Below are 21,608 nucleotides of genomic sequence, written 5' to 3' on the forward strand. Positions count from 1 at the left end.
GCTGTTGGTGGAGACATATGGGAGGAAACTGAGCATGGGAGCTAAACTAGCTGCAGTATCGTGGAGTAACATCTGTTTACAGTCTCCGCGGGACTGGCCACACCTGAAATTAAATTAAACATGGTTTACTGGCATGAAAGACATGGAGCAAATATTGTCAGTGCAATGTAGAAGTACTCCCTGTCCCTCAGGCATGTGTGCATATGGCATCTTACTGTGCCGATGAAGCCACATGATCCCTCCTCTCCAAACAGTAATGGGAGACCCTATCGCCGTCTCTGAGGGTCTCTTACATTCAGGGCAGATTTCTGGTGTTTCGGTGACACTGTTCCTGATTCTGTAAGCTTGCCACTTGTGGCCTTTCTCTAGCTCCCTCCCTCTCTCTCTCTCCCTCTCTGGCTCTGTCGCTCTGTCGCTCTCTCTCTCTCTCCCTCTCTGGCTCTGTCACTCTCTGGCTCTCTCTCTCTCTCTCTCGCTCTCTCCCTCTCTAGCTCACTCCCTCTCTTGCTGTTTCCCTCTCTAACTCTCTCTCCCTCTCTGGCTCTGTCACTCTCTAGCTATCTCCCTCTCTCGCTGTCTCACTCTCTCGCTCTGTAGTTTAGACTGTGGCTTTGACACCCATTATCACTGCTAACAGTCTCATCCATGTCATAATTCCCTCACTGTCACCGGTGCCTGACTTCGTGTCTCCCGTTGCCAAGGCAACCTGCATCATTACGGCATAGCATCCATGCTCTGTCTCCGTCTTTCTTGCTCACTCTCTTCCTCTCATTCCTCCCCATCTCTTTCTCTCTGTCCCTCTCGCTCCATTTAAACCAGTCTTCCAAACCCCTCTGTTCACCGTGGCACTTCTCTCTGGCTCTCCTCCACCTTAATTTCTCAATCCTCCCTCTCATTCATCTTCTGGAAACATCATTGTGAAAAGTCTGCAGCCTGAAGTGGTCTTGTTCGATGATGAAGAACAATGAAAATATCTGAATGCCTTTTGATTAAAACTTCATTTTGGAGCCAATAATTATTATCCTCTGGCACATCACATACTGTGCATTTATTGTGTCTGTGTTTCACTCTGTTCCCTCAGTTTTCCATACCATAGAAGAGAATACTTTTCGGTTCCACATTTTTCATTCAGTTGAAAAGAAGTTAACGGTTAATTAATTTTTGTTTCCAGAGAACCAGAGGCAAAACTAGATTAAATTTTCAACTTTGGTTAATTGCATTGCATTGAAAGCTAGGAAGTACTATGATGTGTGCATGTGTGTGTGTATGTGTGCGTGTTGCATGTTGCGTGTTGCGTGTTGCGTGTGTGTCTGAGTGTGTACACAGATATGGATGCTATGTATAATAGCACCCGGTTATTTTTAGACAGGTCTTTCTTAAGGAGGTAGAAGGCAAACGAGGGCAGTAAATAATTAATGGGTTTTCAGCAGAATCCATCACCTCTCCCCCTGGCTTAATCTGCAGAATGTTCATGCAGTGATTTCATAAAAGTATTTTTGCTAAATGAAATATCCATCCATCCATCCATTATCTATACCCGCTTATCCTGGACATGGTCGCAGGGGATGCTGGAGCCAATCTCAGCATGCCTTGGGCACAAATGAAATATATTTATCCAAAAAAATATATATAATGGGCCTCATTCATAAAACTTTTCTTAAGTTATTCTTGCTTTTGTTCTTAAAAATGTTCCTACGAAAAACAATGTGAGATTCATGACACGTGCGGACCTTTGTTTTTGTGCACAACCCTAATGAATGCCAAAATGTTTTGGAATGGAAACGTTCTTATATGCATCAAATGTGATCGTACATATGTTTTGTGAATGAGGCCCAATGATTGTTCTGGGCCATGTGTATACACGCATATGGGCAGACACATACATATCCGTTTACCCATAAATGAATGCATGCACATGCATACACAAACACACACACATATATATATATATATATACATACACCCATTACTGAACACAAACACACACATACACACACACACACATGCCTGTACCCTCAAATTAAAGTGTGCACACATAGAGAGTAAATGGCTCTTTAATAATATTGCATAACCAAGTCTCCCCATTTGAAACTATCACGAATAAAGATCATTCTTTCAACCATTTTGCCAAAATAAGTTGTCGACTTGATTGCTGACCTCTTGCATTTGTTAACTAAACATGATTAAGTGTTCTGTCATCTCTCTCTAAACCAGGATAATCATTCCACCAATCCTCAGGCAGATGACGATGGCTCCACCTTTATGGATGACACGTCCAGCCAATCGTCGGCCACGATAGACAGCGAGGAAGAGAGGAGGAGTGCCTTGGAGAAGAGCATGTATGCCTTCCACTAATGACAGCATGCATCCACCCTTTCCTATTGGTCAATAAAAGAAAGCGTTCACTGCAAACCAATGAGAAAAGCTCAGATTTTAATGCATCATTGAATGCATATCAAACTCCACTGACTTGAAGTGGTTTAAGTCATGCATACAATTTAAGTTATGAACTTATTTGCTGACAGTCAGTCTCCTTTATAAAGGTGGGCTATGTCTGTGAAATTTTCTTTACTGGTGAATATTAACTTGGGTAGTTCACTGGTGGTAAAGGACAGAGCAGTCATGGGGCATATTGTGAAAGTACGCAGGTCCCTGTGTATTGAAACTTGTGCTCCAAAATCTACACTATCTTTACTTATTTCTACTCATTTTATGATGCTGAAAACATGTCTGTCGTAGATATTAATACACCAGATGAGCTTGTTGAAACGTGTAATTCTAACAGAGTTTATAAATTCAGCCTGTCTTTATAGGTTAGTGTGAAGGAGGATCTTGCCTTTGATCAGACAAACAAAATGTCTAACGTGATGCCCATTCTGTTATCTGCTTGCTGCACTACCTATATTCTGTTGTTATTACTACTAATCACTGTCTTTATCCAGCTCTCAATTAAAATGATTCAATTTCACATATTTTATGGGCATATGTATGGGTGATATAATAGTTGTCATGTTTGTCATTTTGTCAGTTGTCATTTCATGTTGCCAATGCATAATCAAATTTCTCTGTCTCTCGCCTATTTGCTCTCTATCCCATTTTCTGACATTCTCTACAATTCTTTCTTCTATACTCTCTCGCTCTTTCTCTCTCTCTCTCTCTCTCTCTCTCTCTCTCTCTCCAGGTATGTACTGAATGAACTCATAGAGACAGAGAAGTTGTATGTGGAAGATCTCGCCCTCATTGTGGAAGTAAGATATATTACTGCATTCAAACCAAACCGACCACGGCTCACAGGGATTTGCTGTGCTTCAAATGACTATTATTAATTATCAAAAACACAGGACATGATGACAAAGCACAACATTGGTACTGCTCCAAAACAACCCTTTTTGGTTTTCTGAAATGGCCTGCTTAATTGGATAAGTTCGTTACTGATACTATAAAGGTTGGAATACAGTCTGTGCCTAAACAAAACTCTGCCTTCTGTAACTGAATATGATTGCAGGAGTAATCCTGATATTAACCCCTGCAGGATGGAGAAAAAGACCCTTCTCCTGCACTCTCATTTAGGAATGGCTCTAAGATATTTTGATCGCTTTACAGGCTGTGTTATGTGATTTATTGTTCTTTCCTTGTTGTGTGTTTTATTCATTGGCATTTTCTGTGCAGCAACCTTTGGTGAATGTGCTTTACAATGCATTATTTTTGTTATTGTGTGTGTGTGCGTGTGTGTGCGTGTGTGTGCGTGTGTGTGCGTGTGCATGTGTGTTACAGGGCTACATGACCACTATGAACACCAAGGGAGTTCCTGAGGATATGAAGGGAAAGGACAAGATTGTGTTTGGGAATATTCACCAGATTTACGACTGGCACAAAGAGTGAGTGTGTGTCTAAGAAAGTGTGATGCGTGTGAGAACAGCTTCCTATTGAGTCTTACAGTATGTGCGTTTCAGAGAGAGAAAGAGAGGAGAGAGAGTAAGAGTGAGAGAAAGAGTAGATGAGTAAGACAGAGAGAGTGAGAGAGAGAGAAAGAGAGGAGAGAGATGTTTTCCACTGTCCCTGGCTGCTTATACGCTCTTGTTATAGCGAAAGGTACAGCAGTGTGTGAGGTGTGTTTGGTCTATCACTTCCAGACCATGCATGCAGAGTACAGAGTCTAAAGGCTGCTTCATGCTTCTGCATAGTGTGCGTGGTTTTAGTCGCATGCGGCACTCGTGATCAGGCGGGGCATTTATACTTGTGCAGCAGGTTGCACAGCTTGCACAGGCTGCCCAATCAGATTTTTATAAAGTATAAAGTATTTTTTAATATGTAGCTATTGATAAAGTATAACAGAATCCACAATCTTCTTCACCAAGCCTCTAATCAACCCCAACCCCCCCATATTTGTTGTTTAAAATCTGCAACAGAAAGTTTATTTATACATGTGTTATACATGTGACTATTATACCACCTCATATCACCATTCACCAGTCAACCAATCATAATCTGTGCAGCATATGCACGCAGTGGTTGCCAAATACGTGCTTTTAAATTTATGGATCATAGTCTGCAACCTTCACATATGGTGCACATGCCAAACAACACATACGCAGACCCATTTGCATGTGTTTTTTGATGTTTTACGCCTCAGAAGTATAAAGTATAAAACAGCCCTAACTCCCCTGCACCACGTCTGTGCAGCACAATTCCTAACTCTCAGTGTGTCTTGCTCTGTCTCTGCAGTTATTTCCTGGAAGAGCTGGAGAAGAGTGTCTCTGAGCCAGAGAGGCTGGCACAGCTCTTCATCAAACACGTGAGTCCCACAGCGTAGACACAACCAAGGCAGTGTGTGTGTGTGTGTGTGCATGTGTGTGTGTGTGTGTGTGTGTGAATGTGTGTGCGTGTGCGTGTGTGTGTGCTTGTGTGTGTGTGTTAGGCCAGATGCCCGGTTTTGGACTGGAATGTCCAGTTTTCAAATGAATTGTTCTGGTCTGGTTTGTGGTCCTGTCCAGACAATATAAATGTCCTGTCTGAATAACTTATTGAAATTTTAGTGCTATTTTGTAATAAATCTCCATCTCCACTGTGACTCCCCAATGCACAATCGGTTCCAACAGCCCCATTCCACTTCGCAATCGATCTTTCAATCTTCAAGCTGCCCCCCTCCCAGTCAGTGAACCCAGACTTTGCCTATATGTGCGTGGGTGTGCACATGCGTGCACATGCATGGTGTCTGTGTGTAGATACACGTGCGCAAGATATGCGTGTGCGTTTATGCGTCTGCGTGTGCTTGTGTGTCGGCTTGCATGTGTACAGAGTGTGTTTGTGTGTGTTGGAGCAGCTCCTGCCTTTGGCTGTTTGTCACAATGCACAACAATACCAGCGGAACTCCGGTCGTTTTAAGGTATTGGAGTACTGTTCCTCCTAGACAATGGCTCACTGATTGAGAATGCGAGCCTCTCCACTATTTCCCATCCTGTTTCTGTTGTCATTGATATCGCCATTTTCTCACCGTGCTGCTGTACAAACGGGCATGAGGGGTGGGGGGGGGTGAAAGGGCGCGGGGGGGGGGGGCGTATTCAGCTGGCAAGGCCTCTGCACTGCAGCCCAGATGCAACTGTGACCGGTCTGGTCAGGAAGCAGGCAAGAAAAAAACAGTAAAAAAAAAAAAACACCCTCACGCATAAGATCACAAGACTACAAAGCACAACGCCAGACACGCTGGTGCAGCAATGCCACAGGGTGTAATTCTTTGATGAGGTTTGTATGTCTTTCATTCTCTCTTTACCGACTGTCAAAGATAGCAGGACCTAGCTTTCGCTGTAGCTGGAGAGGTTTAGGAACACTTACTAAAATAAACAGCTGTGCGTGTGTGAGGTGGTGGTGTTCTTCTGGAGCCGAGTCAGGGGGCATTTGGCAGAGGCTGCTGGAGCAGGAAACTGGGAGCCGTTGCCGGGGGAGGAGTCAGTGAGCGTCAGTAAGTTTTCACAGGGTCTTGTGGCTTATGCCCTAGTTCCAGACCTCTGTTATTTAATAAGTCTGGACTTGTTTAATTAACTGGGTTGAATGAAATCATTCTTCTCTTGGCCACTGAAACCGTTTAGCATGATGAAGGACATCCTTCGGGAAATGAACTCAGATCGACTTTTGGAAAAGCGGAAAGAAGGCCCTGAATCACCACGTCATGCTGGAGGGGCGTAATGAGGAGCAGGAGGTTTGAGAACGGACAGGGTATTTTTGGGTCTGGCTTTTAGTGGACACCTCTCTTTTTTGTTTCTATCTCTCTCTCTGTCTAGTTAAAATCAGAAATCAGTTCTGAATGCTAGGACCAGCCAGAAGACTAAATCATTTCTTGTTATTAATCCTATATAATCTAGAGTAAACCAGGTTTTCTACTTTGCTCTGTTAGAACGTAGCCGGTGGATCTGTTTAGTATTTTTATGGAGATCAAGTTAACCAGACAGGCAATAGTGCGTAAGATTACCAGCTGGACACAACAATAGTGCTCTAGGTTGCCAGATCACCACAGGCAGTAATGTGATAGGTTGCCAGTTAGACACAGGCAGCAGTGCACACTCACTGGTTAGGTGCAAGTAATTGTTTGGTGGCCGGGGTTGGAGTTCGGGGGGGGTTGAGGTTGTCTGGTTTTACACTCCGGCTAATGGTGCAGTCAACACAAGCTCCATCTCTCTCATATGAGTCTGTGCCACAGCTGGCTGTTCTCTTCAGCCAGTTAGTTACGCAACACCCGCCCCCCCCACCCCCCCAACCCGCCACACGTCTGCTTCAAAGCCTCCCTTAAGTCCAAATAATTGCTTTTTAGAGCTCTGTTTCAGAATGCTGCTGATATCGGAGTCCTAGTGCATTTTAGACAGCTAGCAGTTTAATGGCCCAGCGTACTGTCCTGAATACTGTGGAGGCGCACACAATTTGGGAAATTACCTCCTGCCTGCAGTCAGCCTGGTCACCAGAAACAAAACGTATCCTACTATATCTCTACCATATTCAACAGTGTAAAGTCATAGTTTACCCCAAAATTAATCTTTCAGATCTCTCCTCTGACCTCAGACAGGTTCATTTGCATTGTCATCGTCATTTCTTAATGCATTCTTTTTGCAGCTTTCTATTGAATGCAAGTCAGCAGTAGGAGTGCAACCATCAAAGCGTGTACAAGTTTCACAGGGTTGGGCTTGATTCCATTTTAATTCTTTCAGTTCAGGTAATTGATTGAAATTCAATTCATGAATTGGAAGATGCCCATGATTCTGTTATGAATTTTAAATGAATGCATTGTATTGGAATGGAATTGCTATTCAACTCCTAAACTGACTGAGTTAAAAAGGAATTGACTTCTGTTGCGGAATATCAAAAATAATTCATATGAATGAAAGGAAACTTGTTAGAGTCAATGAACCATTTTGAGGTTGTACAGTATGTATGCAAATAATCACATGCCCCGTGATGTAACCTTTTTAAATGTTTATTCTGTAAGAAGCTTGCTCACTAGCTAACATGCTAGCTACCTCCGAGGGCATATCTGTACATTGGAAGTGTAACTCCTGTGTGTTTGTGTATCTGTTCCAGGAGCGACGGCTCCACATGTATGTGGTTTACTGTCAGAACAAACCCAAGTCTGAGCACATTGTGTCCGAGTACATAGAGACCTACTTTGAAGTGAGTACCTTTTCTTCAGATTCCTGAGATGGCTCTGTTAAACTCCAGGGACATTATTTGGTTGGGTAACCCTTGCATTTACAGTTCAACCTTTCAAGAGCCACTGGTTTTGTGATTCCATTGTCAAACTAAATTATTTCCTTAAGATTTGTCATCAAATACAACTTGACAGAAAGAAATCGCTTTCGATTTATATATCAAAATTATAACTTAAGGGTAAACTATTGATGATACTTGGATATCACTGTTGCCTCATAGCAGGAAGGTTCTAGGTTCAAATCCCGGAGCCTTTCTGTGTGGGGTTTGCATGTTGTGTTCATGTGGGTTTCCTCCGGGTACTCCAGCCCCCTCCCACAGTACAAAGACATGCTGGTTGGGTTAATTGGAGAGTCTAAATTGCCCGTAGGTATGAATGTGTGACAGAATGGTGTGTGTGTCCTGCGATGGATTGGCGACCTGTCCATGGTGTATTCCTGCCTCTCGCCCAACGCGTGCTGCGACCCTGCAACCCCCCGCTACCCTGGCCGGGAATAAGCAGGTTTCAAAATGGATGGATAATATTGTTGATGTAGAGCTGCCCTCGGTGTTAACGATTGATTGATGCTGTGTGTGAACATGTCTGTTTGCTTGCCTGTGTCGCAGGAACTGAAACAGCAGCTGGGACATCGCCTGCAGCTGAACGACCTGCTCATCAAACCTGTACAACGAATCATGAAATACCAGCTCCTGCTGAAGGTAAGCCACACCCCCCACCATCTGGGAGTCTGTAAACTCAGAGTACCTGCATGCGCCAATCAACCTCATCCTGCTTTTCAATGTTTGGCACAATTTTTGTACAAAGTTCTCTGTGAACTAAATGAATGTAAAGTGCACAGAGGGGGATACTGTGTTGTAGGAGATGTCGTCTTTAATATCCCACAGAATGCTTGTGTGTGTATGTGGGGGGGGGGGGGGTGCATTAATGCAAGGCATTGTTTTCAGTGGGCTCTCTCATTCAACTGCTCAAACTGCTGTTTGAATGGGCTGTGGCGTTATAGAAGTGTGGGTTTTGAACCCTTTAAGATAAAAGCTTTTGCGTTGTGAATGATACGTGGAATGTAATCTAATATCGACATGATTAGAAAGCCCACCCATCTGCACCATTAGCGAATGAAGAAAATTCAACCTGGATCAATTTATAACACTTTCTGAACTCCGCTGGAGGCTCCGGTTGGAAGCATTAAGAACCATTACGTTCTATATGAAGTTATCATCGCCATTTTAAGACACACTAATGCGCCTCATTTCCCCGCTGTAGGCAAGACATTTAGATTAATGCATTCATCCAACTCTCTTATCCAGAGTGACTCAAAATATACTGCGAACAATATGGTTACAGATGGACGCCAGTCTATATAAAAGGGCTTTTGACTGTAAACCGATTTTAAGAAATCACTATTGTAAAGAAAAACATGCTGTACTGAAAATATCACTTTTGGAATGTCCATATGTGATAAACATGTGAACAGTATATGATATGTGCGTAAGGACCATAATGAAGGAGGAGAAATTAATACAGGTCCATACAGTCAACATTAATTTCTAAGAATTGGATATTAATTTTAGTACATTATTGCTTTTCCCTGCAGGACTTCCTGAAATACTACACCAAGGCTGGGATGGACACAGCTGAGCTGGAGGTACTGTCCCCTGTCTGTTACTCTGTTTGTTTGTACTGTCCTCTGTCTGTTACTCTGTTTGTACTGTCCTCTGTCTGTTACTCTGTTTGTACTGTCCTCTGTCTGTTACTACATATATCTGAGGCTGTCCCAACTATCGGCACAGACTGAGTTCTGTCCTGTTTGACTCACGGACACACGGACAGCCAGTGAGGGAGTGAATGAGAGAGTTAAGCATACTACCGTCTCAATGGTTGCTTTGTTAAAGTCAAAAGGTACTACATTAGGAACATCGCTAACGCACTGTTTATTGAAATGTAAAATTTAGAAATATGTTTTTTTTTTTGTTTAAAGACTGCATGTACACCATAACTACTGGAGGATTAAACTTGGCTTTCTAAATATTTTTTTTCAAAAAGAGTTTGATAAACAGTGTCAAAAATCTAAATGTAAAGTCGGCCTAGGCCCGGGCAGCTGTGTATGTGAGGCGAGCAGAACGGAGAAGGCTGGAGCACAGCTTGTAGGAGGGGCCGCACAGCACAGGGAGATCAGGGCCGAGCCCTGCTGCGTCTGAGCCAGGACCTCCTAATGCTGCCATTAGGACAGCGCCTCCCTCTCTATCCCTTCTCTTTATCACTCTATCACTTACTCTCACCCTCCCTCTATCGTTCATCTCTCTCCCTAGCTCTCTCTCTCTCTCCGTTTATCTCTCTGCTGTCATTATCCATCTCTGCCTCTCACTCCCTCTCCCCCTCTCCCTGCCTCTCGCTCTCTTTTTCATTCTGCCCCTTAACTCTCCTATCTCTCTCTCCCCTTCTCTATTACTCCCTGTCTCTCCCTGTTCTTATCGCTCTCTCCGCCTCTCTCCGCCTCTCTCTGCTCATCTCTCGCGCTCTCTCTGTCCATACAGAAAGCGGTGGAGGTGATGTGCTTCGTGCCTAAGCGCTGTAACGATATGATGAACGTTGGGCGCCTGCAGGGATTTGAGGTGAAGCACCCCCTCTTCCTTTCACATTCTTCACCCCCCCCCCATGTTGTTAGGAGGGCTGTTCTGGCCCAGGGCCGTGTGCTGGCCTAGGAAATGCTGGAGTTGCCCGTCTTACTGCTTTAATTTGTGTTTTTATCTTCTGACATCTGTCCTAAAAGTAAACTTTCGAGGTTTCCAAAGGCCTTCTTAAAATTCAAGCATTGCAGTGTGTCTTCCCCTCACAGTCTTTTCAAACCAAAAATGTTGAATATCCCTGCAGAATAAAACATCAACTGTAAAAGCATACAGAAGTTACAAACATGTCCATGTCAATATTGCCACATCTGAGTCATTAATGGAATCATTGTTTGCTCAGTGGTAGCTGGTGTTGTTAAGATACCTGCTAATACACCTGTGTATAATCCTGATCTTGCTGGTTCTGGCTGCGGCTGCAACCCCGCAGGGCGGTGTGTGACTGACCGCACGGGTTAATCAGGTCTGTAACGGTGTGTAACTGACCGCACGGGTTAATCAGGTCTGTAACGGTGTGTGACTGACCGCACGGGTTAATCAGGTCTGTAACGGTGTGTAACTGACCGCACGGGTTAATCAGGTCTGTAACGGTGTGTAACTGACTGCACGGGTTAATCAGGTCTGTAGCGGTGTGTAACTGACCGCACTGGATAATCAGGTCTGTAACGGTGTGTAACTGACCGCACGGGATAATCAGGTCTGTAACGGTGTGTAACTGACCGCACGGGTTAATCAGGTCTGTAACGGTGTGTAACTGACCGCACTGGATAATCAGGTCTGTAACGGTGTGTAACTGACCGCACGGGATAATCAGGTCTGTAACGGTGTGTAACTGATCGCACAGGTTAATCAGGTCTGTACGGTGTGTAACTGACCGCACGTTAATCAGGTCTTAACTTGTGTGACTGACGCACGGGTTAATCAGGTCTGTAACGGTGTGTAACTGACTGCACGGGTTAATCAGGTCCGTAGCGGTGTGTAACTGACCGCACGGGTTAATCAGGTCTGTAACGGTGTGTGACTGACCGCACAAGTTAATCAGGTCTGTAACGGTGTGTGACTGACCGCACGGGTTAATCAGGTCTGTAACGGTGTGTAACTGACCGCACGGGTTAATCAGGTCTGTAACGGTGTGTAACTGACCGCACGGTCACCTGGAGAGGGAGCGCTTGCACTGGGTTAATCAGGTCTCACTGTGCTTCAGGAACTTGTTGACCAGATGCACACAGTCTGCATGGCCATGACTGTGCAGCTCAGCAGCCGGACAGTAACTTGCTTGTAACCTGACAGTAACCTGAGCGAGCATTAAGTAATCATTGCAGGACAAGCAAATATGGTTAGGCGTTCCAGAATTAGGAGGAAAAGAAAAATCAGGCAATGGGGGATAAGTAAATATTTAACGGCCTTTTTATCTGCAGTTTGGGTGAAGTACTGTAAGTTAAGGTTCATGAATGAAACACGTTTTGATGGTTGAAGTGTTGGCCTTCCGCTCGCCCCTGACAGGGGAAGATCACGGCTCAGGGGAAGCTGCTGCTGCAGGATACCTTCACGGTGACAGAGCAGGAGCACAGCTTCCTGTCCCGAGCCAAGGAGAGGCGGGTCTTCCTTTTCGAGCAGATTGTCATATTCAGCGAACCAATCGACCGCAAGAAGGGCTTCTCTATCCCCGGCTATGTCTTCAAAAACAGCATCAAGGTTTGACCCAGTTTGCGTGTGTTTGAGTTTTCCATAGGAGAGAGAGAGCAAGGGAGAGAGAGCAAGAGATAGTGTGAGAACAAGAGTGAGTGTGTCAATGTGTGTGGTTTTTGTGTTAGGGTGTTTTTTTATGTGTGTACTTGTGTAATGGTGCATTTTCAATCTGCACATTAAATCTAGAAACTAAATTAGGACCATGTCATGTATGGAAGGTTCTTTCGTAGTAGGGGATATCTGAAAGAAAGACTCCTAGTAGGGTCTTTGAAATTCTTGGGAAAAGTAGACAACCTGCATCTTGAGAACAAAGTCACTTTGTAGGCTTGTAGGGTAGAAGCATGTTTGACAGATAATACCAGTGTTACTCCATGTAGTGCTTTGAAAGTCAGAAGCCAAACCCTAAAATTGGTTTTATACTTATTTGGTAGCCAGTGTCTCCAACAAGGAGGTACTTTGTTCATACTTCTTTGTTCTTGTCAAAATATGAGCAGCCGCATTCTGAACCAGCAGGAGGTTCTTTAATGATGTATTGGAGCAGACAGGTAACAGGGCATTACCATAATATAGCTTTGACATGACAAAAACATGCATAAATTTTTCTGCCTCTTCTAATGATAAGAAATGTCTGATTTTAGCAATGTTCTGGAAGTGAAATGAAGATGGAGATATTTTTCATATGGCCACTAAAAGGGAGACCATATAAGAGTATTTGAGAGTGTTAGGGTTAAGGTTAGTCTATGTGTATGTGTAAATGGTGTGTATGTTTGTTAGGCATGTGTTTGTGTATATGTGTTTGTATAAGTGTGTGTGTAAGTGTATATGTATACTGTAAGTGTGTTCTTTTGTGTATATGCGTATATGTGTTTGTTTGTGTGTGGGTGTATGCATGTGTGGATGGGTGTGTGTGTACGCATATAAGCCCTCTGTGCTGCCGGCTCCTCCAGGTCAGCTGTCTGGGCGTAGAGGCGTGTGTGGAGGGGGACCCCTGCCGCTTCGCCCTGACCTCCCGCGGAGCCGACAGCGCCGTGCTGCGCTTCGTCCTGCAGGCCGCCGCGCCCGAGATCGGCCAGGCCTGGGTCTGCAGCGTGGGCCAGATCCTGGAGACCCAGCGCAACTTCCTCAACGGTACACGGCCAGGGCCCAGAACCGCCCTCTCCACACACCTGCCCTTTGACCCTTAACCTCCGACCACACCACATGCAAAGTCAACATGTTCTGCATGTTCTGTTCTTAAACGGTTCAACTGCTCCTCACCATGACTTCACTGAGAAACAAAGCCTTTCCTTAAACATTTAACTTAAAACTTATGTTTTTAGAGCACCAGCATAAACCAGATTGTTTGTTTTGAATTAATATCATGTCTCATCACTGATATTTTGGTTAAATGGAGTGCTGTTACTTCCTGACTGTGTGGTATCCTAGCAACCAAAATGGAAATGTTTGTACCACGGGACTCCCTATAAAAATTTGATTAAGCAGTCGTACTGTGCTTCTTAAGTGTTTTCTAAATATATAAACAGGTTTTTATATCCAAGTGTGAACTATTCTGCAAATGGAATGTGAATTATAATGTTGATCATGTGCTCAAACACAGGGACACAACAGAAGATGGCTTAACGTCTCCAGGATTTAATTCCAGACTGTTTTTAATCATCTAATTAGTTCAGTCATCTTTAGTGAAACTTTCTAACTCACACATGTGATGCCTGAAGACAGTTCTTTTATCTTGAAACATTTTGCTGTGGTGTATAACACAGGAGAATCAGTGTTGGCAAATGCAGCTAATTATCTCCTTACGCTGAGGTAATCACTGAGGCCAAAACGCAAACAGACGTTCAACATTGTGCAAAAATCAGAGAATACCCTTTCTTTTATTTACTTTCCAGTGAAAGCTGCCATTAAGTGCAAGTTATTTATTTTTCATATCAGAAAATAATGCAGCAAACATATATTTACATTTAGACATGTCAGTCCATGAAACCTTACTCCACATCTAAAGTGTCCAGTGTCGGTGTACTAGTGCAAATGTTCTTCTCTTTTGTTTATTTCCTTTTCTCAGTAGTGGCTACACATCCTTTCAGACCCATGGCATTGAGTTTTTTCTCACTGTGGAAGGATTGAACACCTGTGGATTTATTCAGCTCTGTCTCTCAAAGATAAAATCTTTAAGTACTGTCTTTGTGATGGTGATAGTTTCGTTGGTCCCATTTTCTCTGTATCTTGCGATAATGAGCACCAGTTTTGGAAAATCCTGTCTTTTTACTTATTTTCCTTTGACTTTAACCTTCCTTATGCAGTCGAATTATCTTATATCTGGGCTCTTCAGAAATACTGTGTCTCCTTCAGCCATTTTACTGGACAAAGAAATCTGCAAGGCAGCTAAGGTGTGTTTGAATGGTAGAGTCACTTTTGAAGGCAAAGGGTTCTGACATAACGTCATTGACACATTTGTTAACAACCTTTGTTGGGACACGGCTGTAACTTGTTTGTTGATTGGAAGGATGGAAGACTTAAAGTACTAGCAGGGTGCACAAAAGAAAGAGTGGACAAATACTGATATATTTGATATTACATGTAGAGGCAGAATTACATGCTTTTTTGTAATTTTCTGTTAAATATATGTTTCCTGCAATATTATCTGACACTGGAAAAAATATTGCTCTGATTGGCTGATTTGACTAGAAATTGAATAAAGGAAAGGGTGGTCTCTGACTATTGCACAGAACTGTATATGTCTGTGTGGGGGTGCATGCATGTGTATAGTGTATGTATAAGCACTGCTGTCTGTATGCAAGTGTGTGTGTATGTGTGCGTGTGTAGTTTTCCAGGCTTGGGTTCTCCACCTCTAGTTTTTCACCTCTGTTCCACAACATATACTGCACAGTGATAAAATGTGAAAAAATGTGAGGTTTCGCTGTTGCTCAGTTGTGTAGCTGCGGAGCGCAGAGTGTTTCGTATGCAGCGTGGTGGTTGCCTGGCACTTTAGCTCCTCCCCCTGTCTCCGCCCCCAGCCCTGCAGTCCCCCATAGAGTACCAGCGCCGCGAGAGCAAGTCCAACAGCCTGGGCCGGGCCATGCGGGCCCCGGTCGCCTCCGGCTCCGCCCTCCGCCCCCACTCCTCTGCCTCCATCGACCGCCACCGCCTGCCCTGCCTGCAGTCCTACAACAGCTCCCTGCCCTCCCTCTACCTGCCCAGCCACGCCCCGCCGGAGCCACGCCCACAGCCTGAGGTAGCTCCTCCCTCCCCCCTGCACCACCCACCCCTTCACTCCCCCCAGATGAGCTACAAATTTAGAAGGTGGCACAGTTAGCCTTGCATCATTATCAGCCTGTTTTTGGTTGTTGTTTTTTTTACAGCAATAAAGAAGCAGGGAAAATAAATAAGGACCTATCATTAATGTCTCATTACTGTTTTTATTTATCTAAGTTATCTAAGTATCATTATCTAAGTTTGTTATAATGAAAAATAGCTGCTTGTAAATGACTGAAAAAGATCTGTAAACTCTTTATTACAAAATAAAAGATTAATTATTGTTTAAATGACAATGCGTAATCATGGAGTCCACAAAAGCAGTAAAACTACACCATCAGCTATAATTAAGATAAAATTAACTGAGTGCTCATGGGATATTCTTACTTATGAGACCAAGCTTGTTAGGCACAGTACCGTTATTAGTTTAATGGATCTCTGTCTACCCTATTTCCTGCTGGTTGACCGTGGTCTGACATCTCCAGCACTATTTAACTGAAAACAAAACGATGCCACTCATCAAGTCTGACTGGTCAGGCAGGATCTGTGTACGATTGATTTGGTCTGATATTGTCTCTGAAAAAGTCTGGCACAATTGATTCTATTGTATGTTAATGAGTTCAAGGCCTCTTCAGGGACTCCAAGAGAAACACACACACATACACACACACACTTTTATCTGCAAACTTTATCACACTATTTTAGCTGCTTTTTTCAATAGAAACAACCATTTGTTGTGAAATCATGACTTACTGGAATTAATTTATTGCCTGCTGTCAAACAGTGTCATCACGCATTATCTACTCTAACTAGATGGCCAGCTTCACATGTATACTGAAAGCTCTATTCCTCTGCAATTGAAGCTAAAATTTTTCAGTTTTATGCATCCTTTGATAAAGGGACCAAGGACCCAGTAAATACTGGTTGCCATGCATGTTCTGTCCTCATGGGCCTGCACTTCATTAATGGAAGTATAACTCAAAGGGAATAATTCAAAGGGAAACTTCAGCTGTTATCAATTGCGACGTCCTGTAGTTGGGATGTTCAGAGGATACAACGCAGTAGACTTCCTGGTCAGTCTAAAGAATTTTTGGTGCCACTGAAGGACAGTGAAAGGATTCTAAGCTGACCCCACATGCACTTTGCCTTTCTCCATATCAATGCGTCCGTAGTCTACGTCCGTGCATCACATCCCCATGGAATCCAACCCTGGCTCCCAGACGGTGTCCCCTGCCCACGTGCACCTGGCTTTCACAGAGCAGTCGGGCCTGCCCCTCGCCCCCCAGCACTGCCAGGGCGTGCCCAACGGGCTGGGCACCCACGCTCATCTGACCACACAGGTACTGCATGCTCAAAGCACACGGGCCGGGGCCTCTTGCAGGACACTTCAAATGGGAAACTAAGCCACCAAAGAGAGATTTTGCAGGGGTACATATGGCCGGAGAGAAGGAACGGAAAGTCAGGTTCATTTTAAGACTTTGCAGAAATGTTTCATCAATAATTTTTCCACACAGTTAACTTCAATGCATGTCAATATATGCTATTACTTTACTGACCTCATATGCAGAAGCAGCAGCACACTTCTTGGTGTTCACTAGAAAGCAGGCAAAATGACATGCTTAGAGTTCAGTGGCCCTTTCACATGACTTTTTAAAAGTTACTTCCTGGTCAGTCTGAAGAATTTGAGCATGATCTACGACTGGTGTTCGAATAATGAGTTTTAAAAACTAAAATATTAAATGATAGAATGTGGGCGGGGCATCCCATATTTATGCGTGTCTCTGACATGGTGGATAGGGTGTGCAGCCCAGTCCGTGTCTCTGATAGGTGGATAGGGTGTGCAGCCCAGTCCGTGCTCTGATAGGTGGATAGGGTGTGCAGCCCAGTCCGTGCTCTGATAGGTGGATAGGGTGTGCAGCCCAGTCCGTGCTCTGATAGGTGGATAGGGTGTGCAGCCCAGTCCGTGCTCTGATAGGTGGATAGGGTGTGCAGCCCAGTCCGTGCTCTGATAGGTGGATAGGGTGTGCAGCCCAGTCCGTGCTCTGATAGGTGGATAGGGTGTGCAGCCCAGTCCGTGCTCTGATAGGTGGATAGGGTGTGCAGCCCAGTCCGTGAAATGCTGGCCAGGAGAGATGGGTCCCAGGGCCTATGGGGGACGAACAGTGTTCAGTCATGCCTCTGCGAGCTGCTTAATGGCTTTTTCAGAGAGACAGAACATCCTGTTGTTCCACCAGAGAGAGAGGGAGGGAGGGAGAGAGAGAGAGAGAGAGAGAGAGAGAGGGAGCCTGTGGTGCGTGGAATCGGCACCCAAAACACGGGGGATCCGGCCTCTCTGTTTACGGACATGGCGATGACAGAAATAAGCAGAAATAAGCAACACTCTGTTTGGTATCTTATTTAACCAGACATGGCTCAGGCAAACAGAGAGAGAGAGAAAGAGAGGGAGAGTGTGAGAGAGGGAGAGGAGAGAGAGAGAGAGTTAACTCCACCTTCTTCTGGAATCTGCACAAATATCAAAATACATTTTGTATTTACCCAGGGCTTGGCTTCAACTGTTGCTTACTTTCTTAAACAAAGACATTCAGTTGATTGTAAGTACAAAACCTTTACAAACCTTTAACCTTGGATACCGTGAACAGTCAAGGCACCTTCAAAAAGGGAGACTTTGAAGTTAGAGCCAGAAATCCAATTCATCTTAGCCTTTTACCATGCTAATAACAAAACATTAAGCAGTTTTAAAAGGGAAACCAAAAAGATATATTATTAATATAACATTCTCTAAATTTTGTTCTTTTTAAAGGGGAGGCTCGGTGTAGCACATGATTTCAGGAGCACAGCTCATTTAAAGGGAAGGTTTCGTGTGAGTTTTACCAGGTTTTGGCTACAAGCTAGCGTTAGTGCTTCTGTAGTCGAGGTGCTCTTCCTGAATTTCTCCTGTAAGATATCAGGCCGGAAAAGTACATTCATTCCGTTGCCCTGGCAACAGCCGCCTGCTGATCAAACCCATAATAATAATCACTGTGCTTTTTTCCTTCTGCGTGGAAGTCTATATTGAAGACAAGAAAGTGGGCTGTTTAGCGATTACCTGAGTGTATGACAGGAGGTCCATTATATCATGAGGAGCGGGGGCAAGGGGAAGGTATTAAAAATGGTAGTTTCGGTGTTGACAGAAACCTCCTCTGGGTAACGTCTGTAGAGCTGACACACTGTGGGTGGATCAGACCACTGGCATCAGATAACTGAAACAGCACTTTCTCCCCATCTGACCTGTCTCTCCACCAGCACAGAGTAGCTGCACTATTACTTTCCCACTGGAAGGCAATTTCACAATACTTTATAGTGTTTGTATATATAATTGTGTATTTTGCCAGTGTAATTAATGTTTTTGCTGTCAGTAAGGTCACATGACCAGACAAAATAAGGGAGTGTCTGAAATTTGAGGGTGCTGGAATGATAAATGCTAATGGTTTTCCCTTTTTTTTCTCTCCACCACCCCCACCCCACAAACAGAGAGGGAGCAAGGGTTGCCATGGCGTTCCTTTGGGGGAGGGGGGACCGTGCTCGGCTGGTCCCCCCGCGGAGCACAGACGTGGCAAGCTGGCTCTCCTGGACGAGGACGAACTCTAAACGCACAGACTCCCCTGCGAGCGAGCTGCTCGGCGGTGGTTCCAGCGCGGTCCAGAAGTGGTCTGAGCGCTCTCCCGTGCTCGACCGCACCTGAAATAGTCATAGTTTAAAATAATGATTCCCGCTGTTATTATTGTGGTTGATATTATTTTCTATTTTATTTTCTATTTTTAATTTTACTTATTTACAGAGGGTGAGGATGGTCTCAGATGGTAAAGACTTTGTGCTTTTTTGTATCGAGCCATCGGAGACGAGACATTTTGCAAAATCTATTTTTTATCCTTTACTTCTTTATCAGCGTGTTCAAGGGAAAAATAGTTCATTCCTGAATCGAGAGGCCACTGGAGTAGGAATTCTGTGTGTGTGTGTGTGTGTGCCTGCTTATGCATGCGTGTGTATACGCATGTGCACGTGCACATTTCTGTGCTCGCTCATGCATGTGTGTCTGGGTGAGTGCGTGCGTATTTGTGTGTGTCTGGGTGTGCACGTATTATGCATACAGGGACAAGTGGCCGATCTCTCTACAAGAATGATTTGAATGTCCCCTCGCCAAAATACTCCACTAATCAAGAGGACAGCTCTTGGACCCGAGTCAGACCACCCTCGCCCTGCTCTGTCTCCTGTCCTGATTGGCTGGTGCTGGAGTATCCCTGTTCAGCGTAAGGCCACAGGAAACAGCTCTACCAAAGCTGCTTTCAGCACAGCGCCCCCTTCCCCTCCAAGGGTGCACAGCAACAACGATTAAAAGACGCCTGTATCGACGGAAAAACAGACGACAGATACCTTTCAACTTCTGTATATAAATGTCCCGGAGACTGATGGCTCCTTGGAATTCCTGTTTCTGTGGAACAGAGGCTGCACTGTTTGTGTCTGCTCACAGAGAGAGCTCTGAGCCCTGACCTGGGTGGGGGCTGCCTTCTGATCTTCTGATAGCAGACCATTAGAGCGGACAGACTGCTTTTGACTCACTGAGGTCACTCAGGGGTCACTACCTTTGGAGAAGAGCCACCTGAGCTTTCAGGCAAACGGACGGACGGACGGGGGCGGGGGGTGGCACGGGAAGGGTTGTGCCAGAGAGAGAGGGGCGTTCCTGTCACGCATGCGTCCCGTCATTTTGTTTGGGATAGCTAGTGATGGGTATTCATGTTTTTTTCCCCCCCATTGTAAATATTGTTTATTTGCAAAACAAGGTGAAATTAATCAAGCTCTCATTCATCAGTAAGAGACAGAGCAGCGGCCTGTGCAGTTAAAGTGGATGTGTGTCAGACAACCAGAGAACACACGAACATACACACACACACACACACACACACACACATTACAGATAAATAATGGAAATGATCCTTTATAAAATTTAATGTTCCAAAAATTGGGAGTTCAAATTTGAAAAAATATTTAAAGAAAATAATTTGTGTTGAGTTATGAATAGAAACATATATGCTATGTTTTGAATAGAAATGAACTTAACAGGTCTCTCTGAGGCCCGGCACCTGAAGCACACATTGTACATTTTTCTTTATCATACAGTTTGCTTCCCTGTCTCTTCATATATTTTACTGAGCTGGTCAGCTGGACAGTTGGTATTGCTGTTTGTGTATGCTCTTTTCTGTGGACATCAGTGTGAGGGTAAGGGAGAGGGGGTGTTAAACTAATAGCAACAATGTGCATTGTCTTGTGCTCTGAGTAGCCATTTTAAGCTTGTGTCACTCAGTGAACTCAGAGTTTACTCAAATCAATTAAAATGTAACCATTACTAATTAAAATATACTGAGTGGAATGTGATTAATTTAAAATGTTAGAATGTTCTTCAAGGATCTCTACGAAGAAAAGTATAAGTGTTGCTTGACTTCCTAATTCAAAGGGAAAGACCAGCAGTCATACTGTAGTTAGACTGAACCAGGATAATGTTTAGAATTGTTCAATACTGCCCTCTGCTGCTTTCTCTGGAAATTGCGCAGCTGTGCACTCCGATTAGTCTCCTGTTGATAATCTTGGGGCCTCCCTTTGTACAGTATGTGGGTAATTATTTCAACAGTAACTTGAATTCCTGAATAACACACTGTTAACTCACTGTTAGTTCTTTTTAATATGTCTTTTAATGTCAAGGGATGGGCCATTTACCCTCGTAAGGTTCCATTAGACCAGACATAGGTATGCATGGTGTCAAGAATGAATATCCCATTGGCTTCTAATCAAACAGGATCCATTCTCAGAAAATAATGCTTTCATTTTCTAACACCTTCATTTTCTAAATGGGAAATTATCCCTTTAGACTGAGGCTACAGGTTTCATTTGATTAATTGACAGACTGACAGGAGAAATAGGTGGGTTCCTAAATTCTGTATGATCTGTGTAAAGGACATGGTTCAAAGACAAAGCAAATAGCAGTGAGCCAAACCTGCTTTGTATTAAAATCAGTTTCAGGAAAAAAATATAGAAACACTTCAAAATGTTTTTCTTACTTGATGGAGAAACTGGTTGGAAGGGACGTCAGTGAACACAGTATGGGGGTCCCAGAATAAGACATTTCTTCTGTGCTTTCCAGTATCAGGAGCAATGAAGCCCTGTATTTCATCCTCCTAATCCTTGCAGAAACTGCGTGAAACTTTACCCAAATGAAGTCAAGTCAAGTCAAGTACAGTCAAATTTATTTATAAAGCACATTTAAAAACAACCTACGTTGACCTAAGTGCTGTACAAATCACACACACACACACACACACACA

General features: G+C 44.0%; 1 protein-coding gene across 2 annotated transcripts in view; it reads left to right on the forward strand.

The window, feature by feature from the left end:
• Window positions 1–20,645, forward strand: part of arhgef25a (Rho guanine nucleotide exchange factor (GEF) 25a) — a 68,752-nt gene extending 48,107 nt beyond the window's left edge. For both annotated transcript variants that reach the window (XM_064299031.1, XM_064299032.1), the window contains 13 exons: window positions 2,215–2,339; window positions 3,182–3,248; window positions 3,775–3,878; window positions 4,726–4,795; window positions 7,567–7,656; window positions 8,299–8,391; window positions 9,285–9,335; window positions 10,225–10,302; window positions 11,818–12,009; window positions 12,951–13,131; window positions 15,018–15,235; window positions 16,428–16,595; window positions 18,766–20,645. In XM_064299031.1, coding sequence (XP_064155101.1) covers window positions 2,215–2,339; window positions 3,182–3,248; window positions 3,775–3,878; window positions 4,726–4,795; window positions 7,567–7,656; window positions 8,299–8,391; window positions 9,285–9,335; window positions 10,225–10,302; window positions 11,818–12,009; window positions 12,951–13,131; window positions 15,018–15,235; window positions 16,428–16,595; window positions 18,766–18,882 — 1,554 coding nt within the window. In that variant the 3' untranslated portion in view covers window positions 18,883–20,645. The remainder of the gene's footprint in view (window positions 1–2,214; window positions 2,340–3,181; window positions 3,249–3,774; window positions 3,879–4,725; window positions 4,796–7,566; window positions 7,657–8,298; window positions 8,392–9,284; window positions 9,336–10,224; window positions 10,303–11,817; window positions 12,010–12,950; window positions 13,132–15,017; window positions 15,236–16,427; window positions 16,596–18,765) is intronic.
• The last annotated feature ends 963 nt before the right edge of the window (window positions 20,646–21,608 follow it).

The sequence above is a fragment of the Anguilla rostrata genome, chromosome 11, assembly GCF_018555375.3.
Source record: "Anguilla rostrata isolate EN2019 chromosome 11, ASM1855537v3, whole genome shotgun sequence".
NCBI classification, from domain to species: Eukaryota; Metazoa; Chordata; class Actinopteri; order Anguilliformes; family Anguillidae; genus Anguilla; species Anguilla rostrata.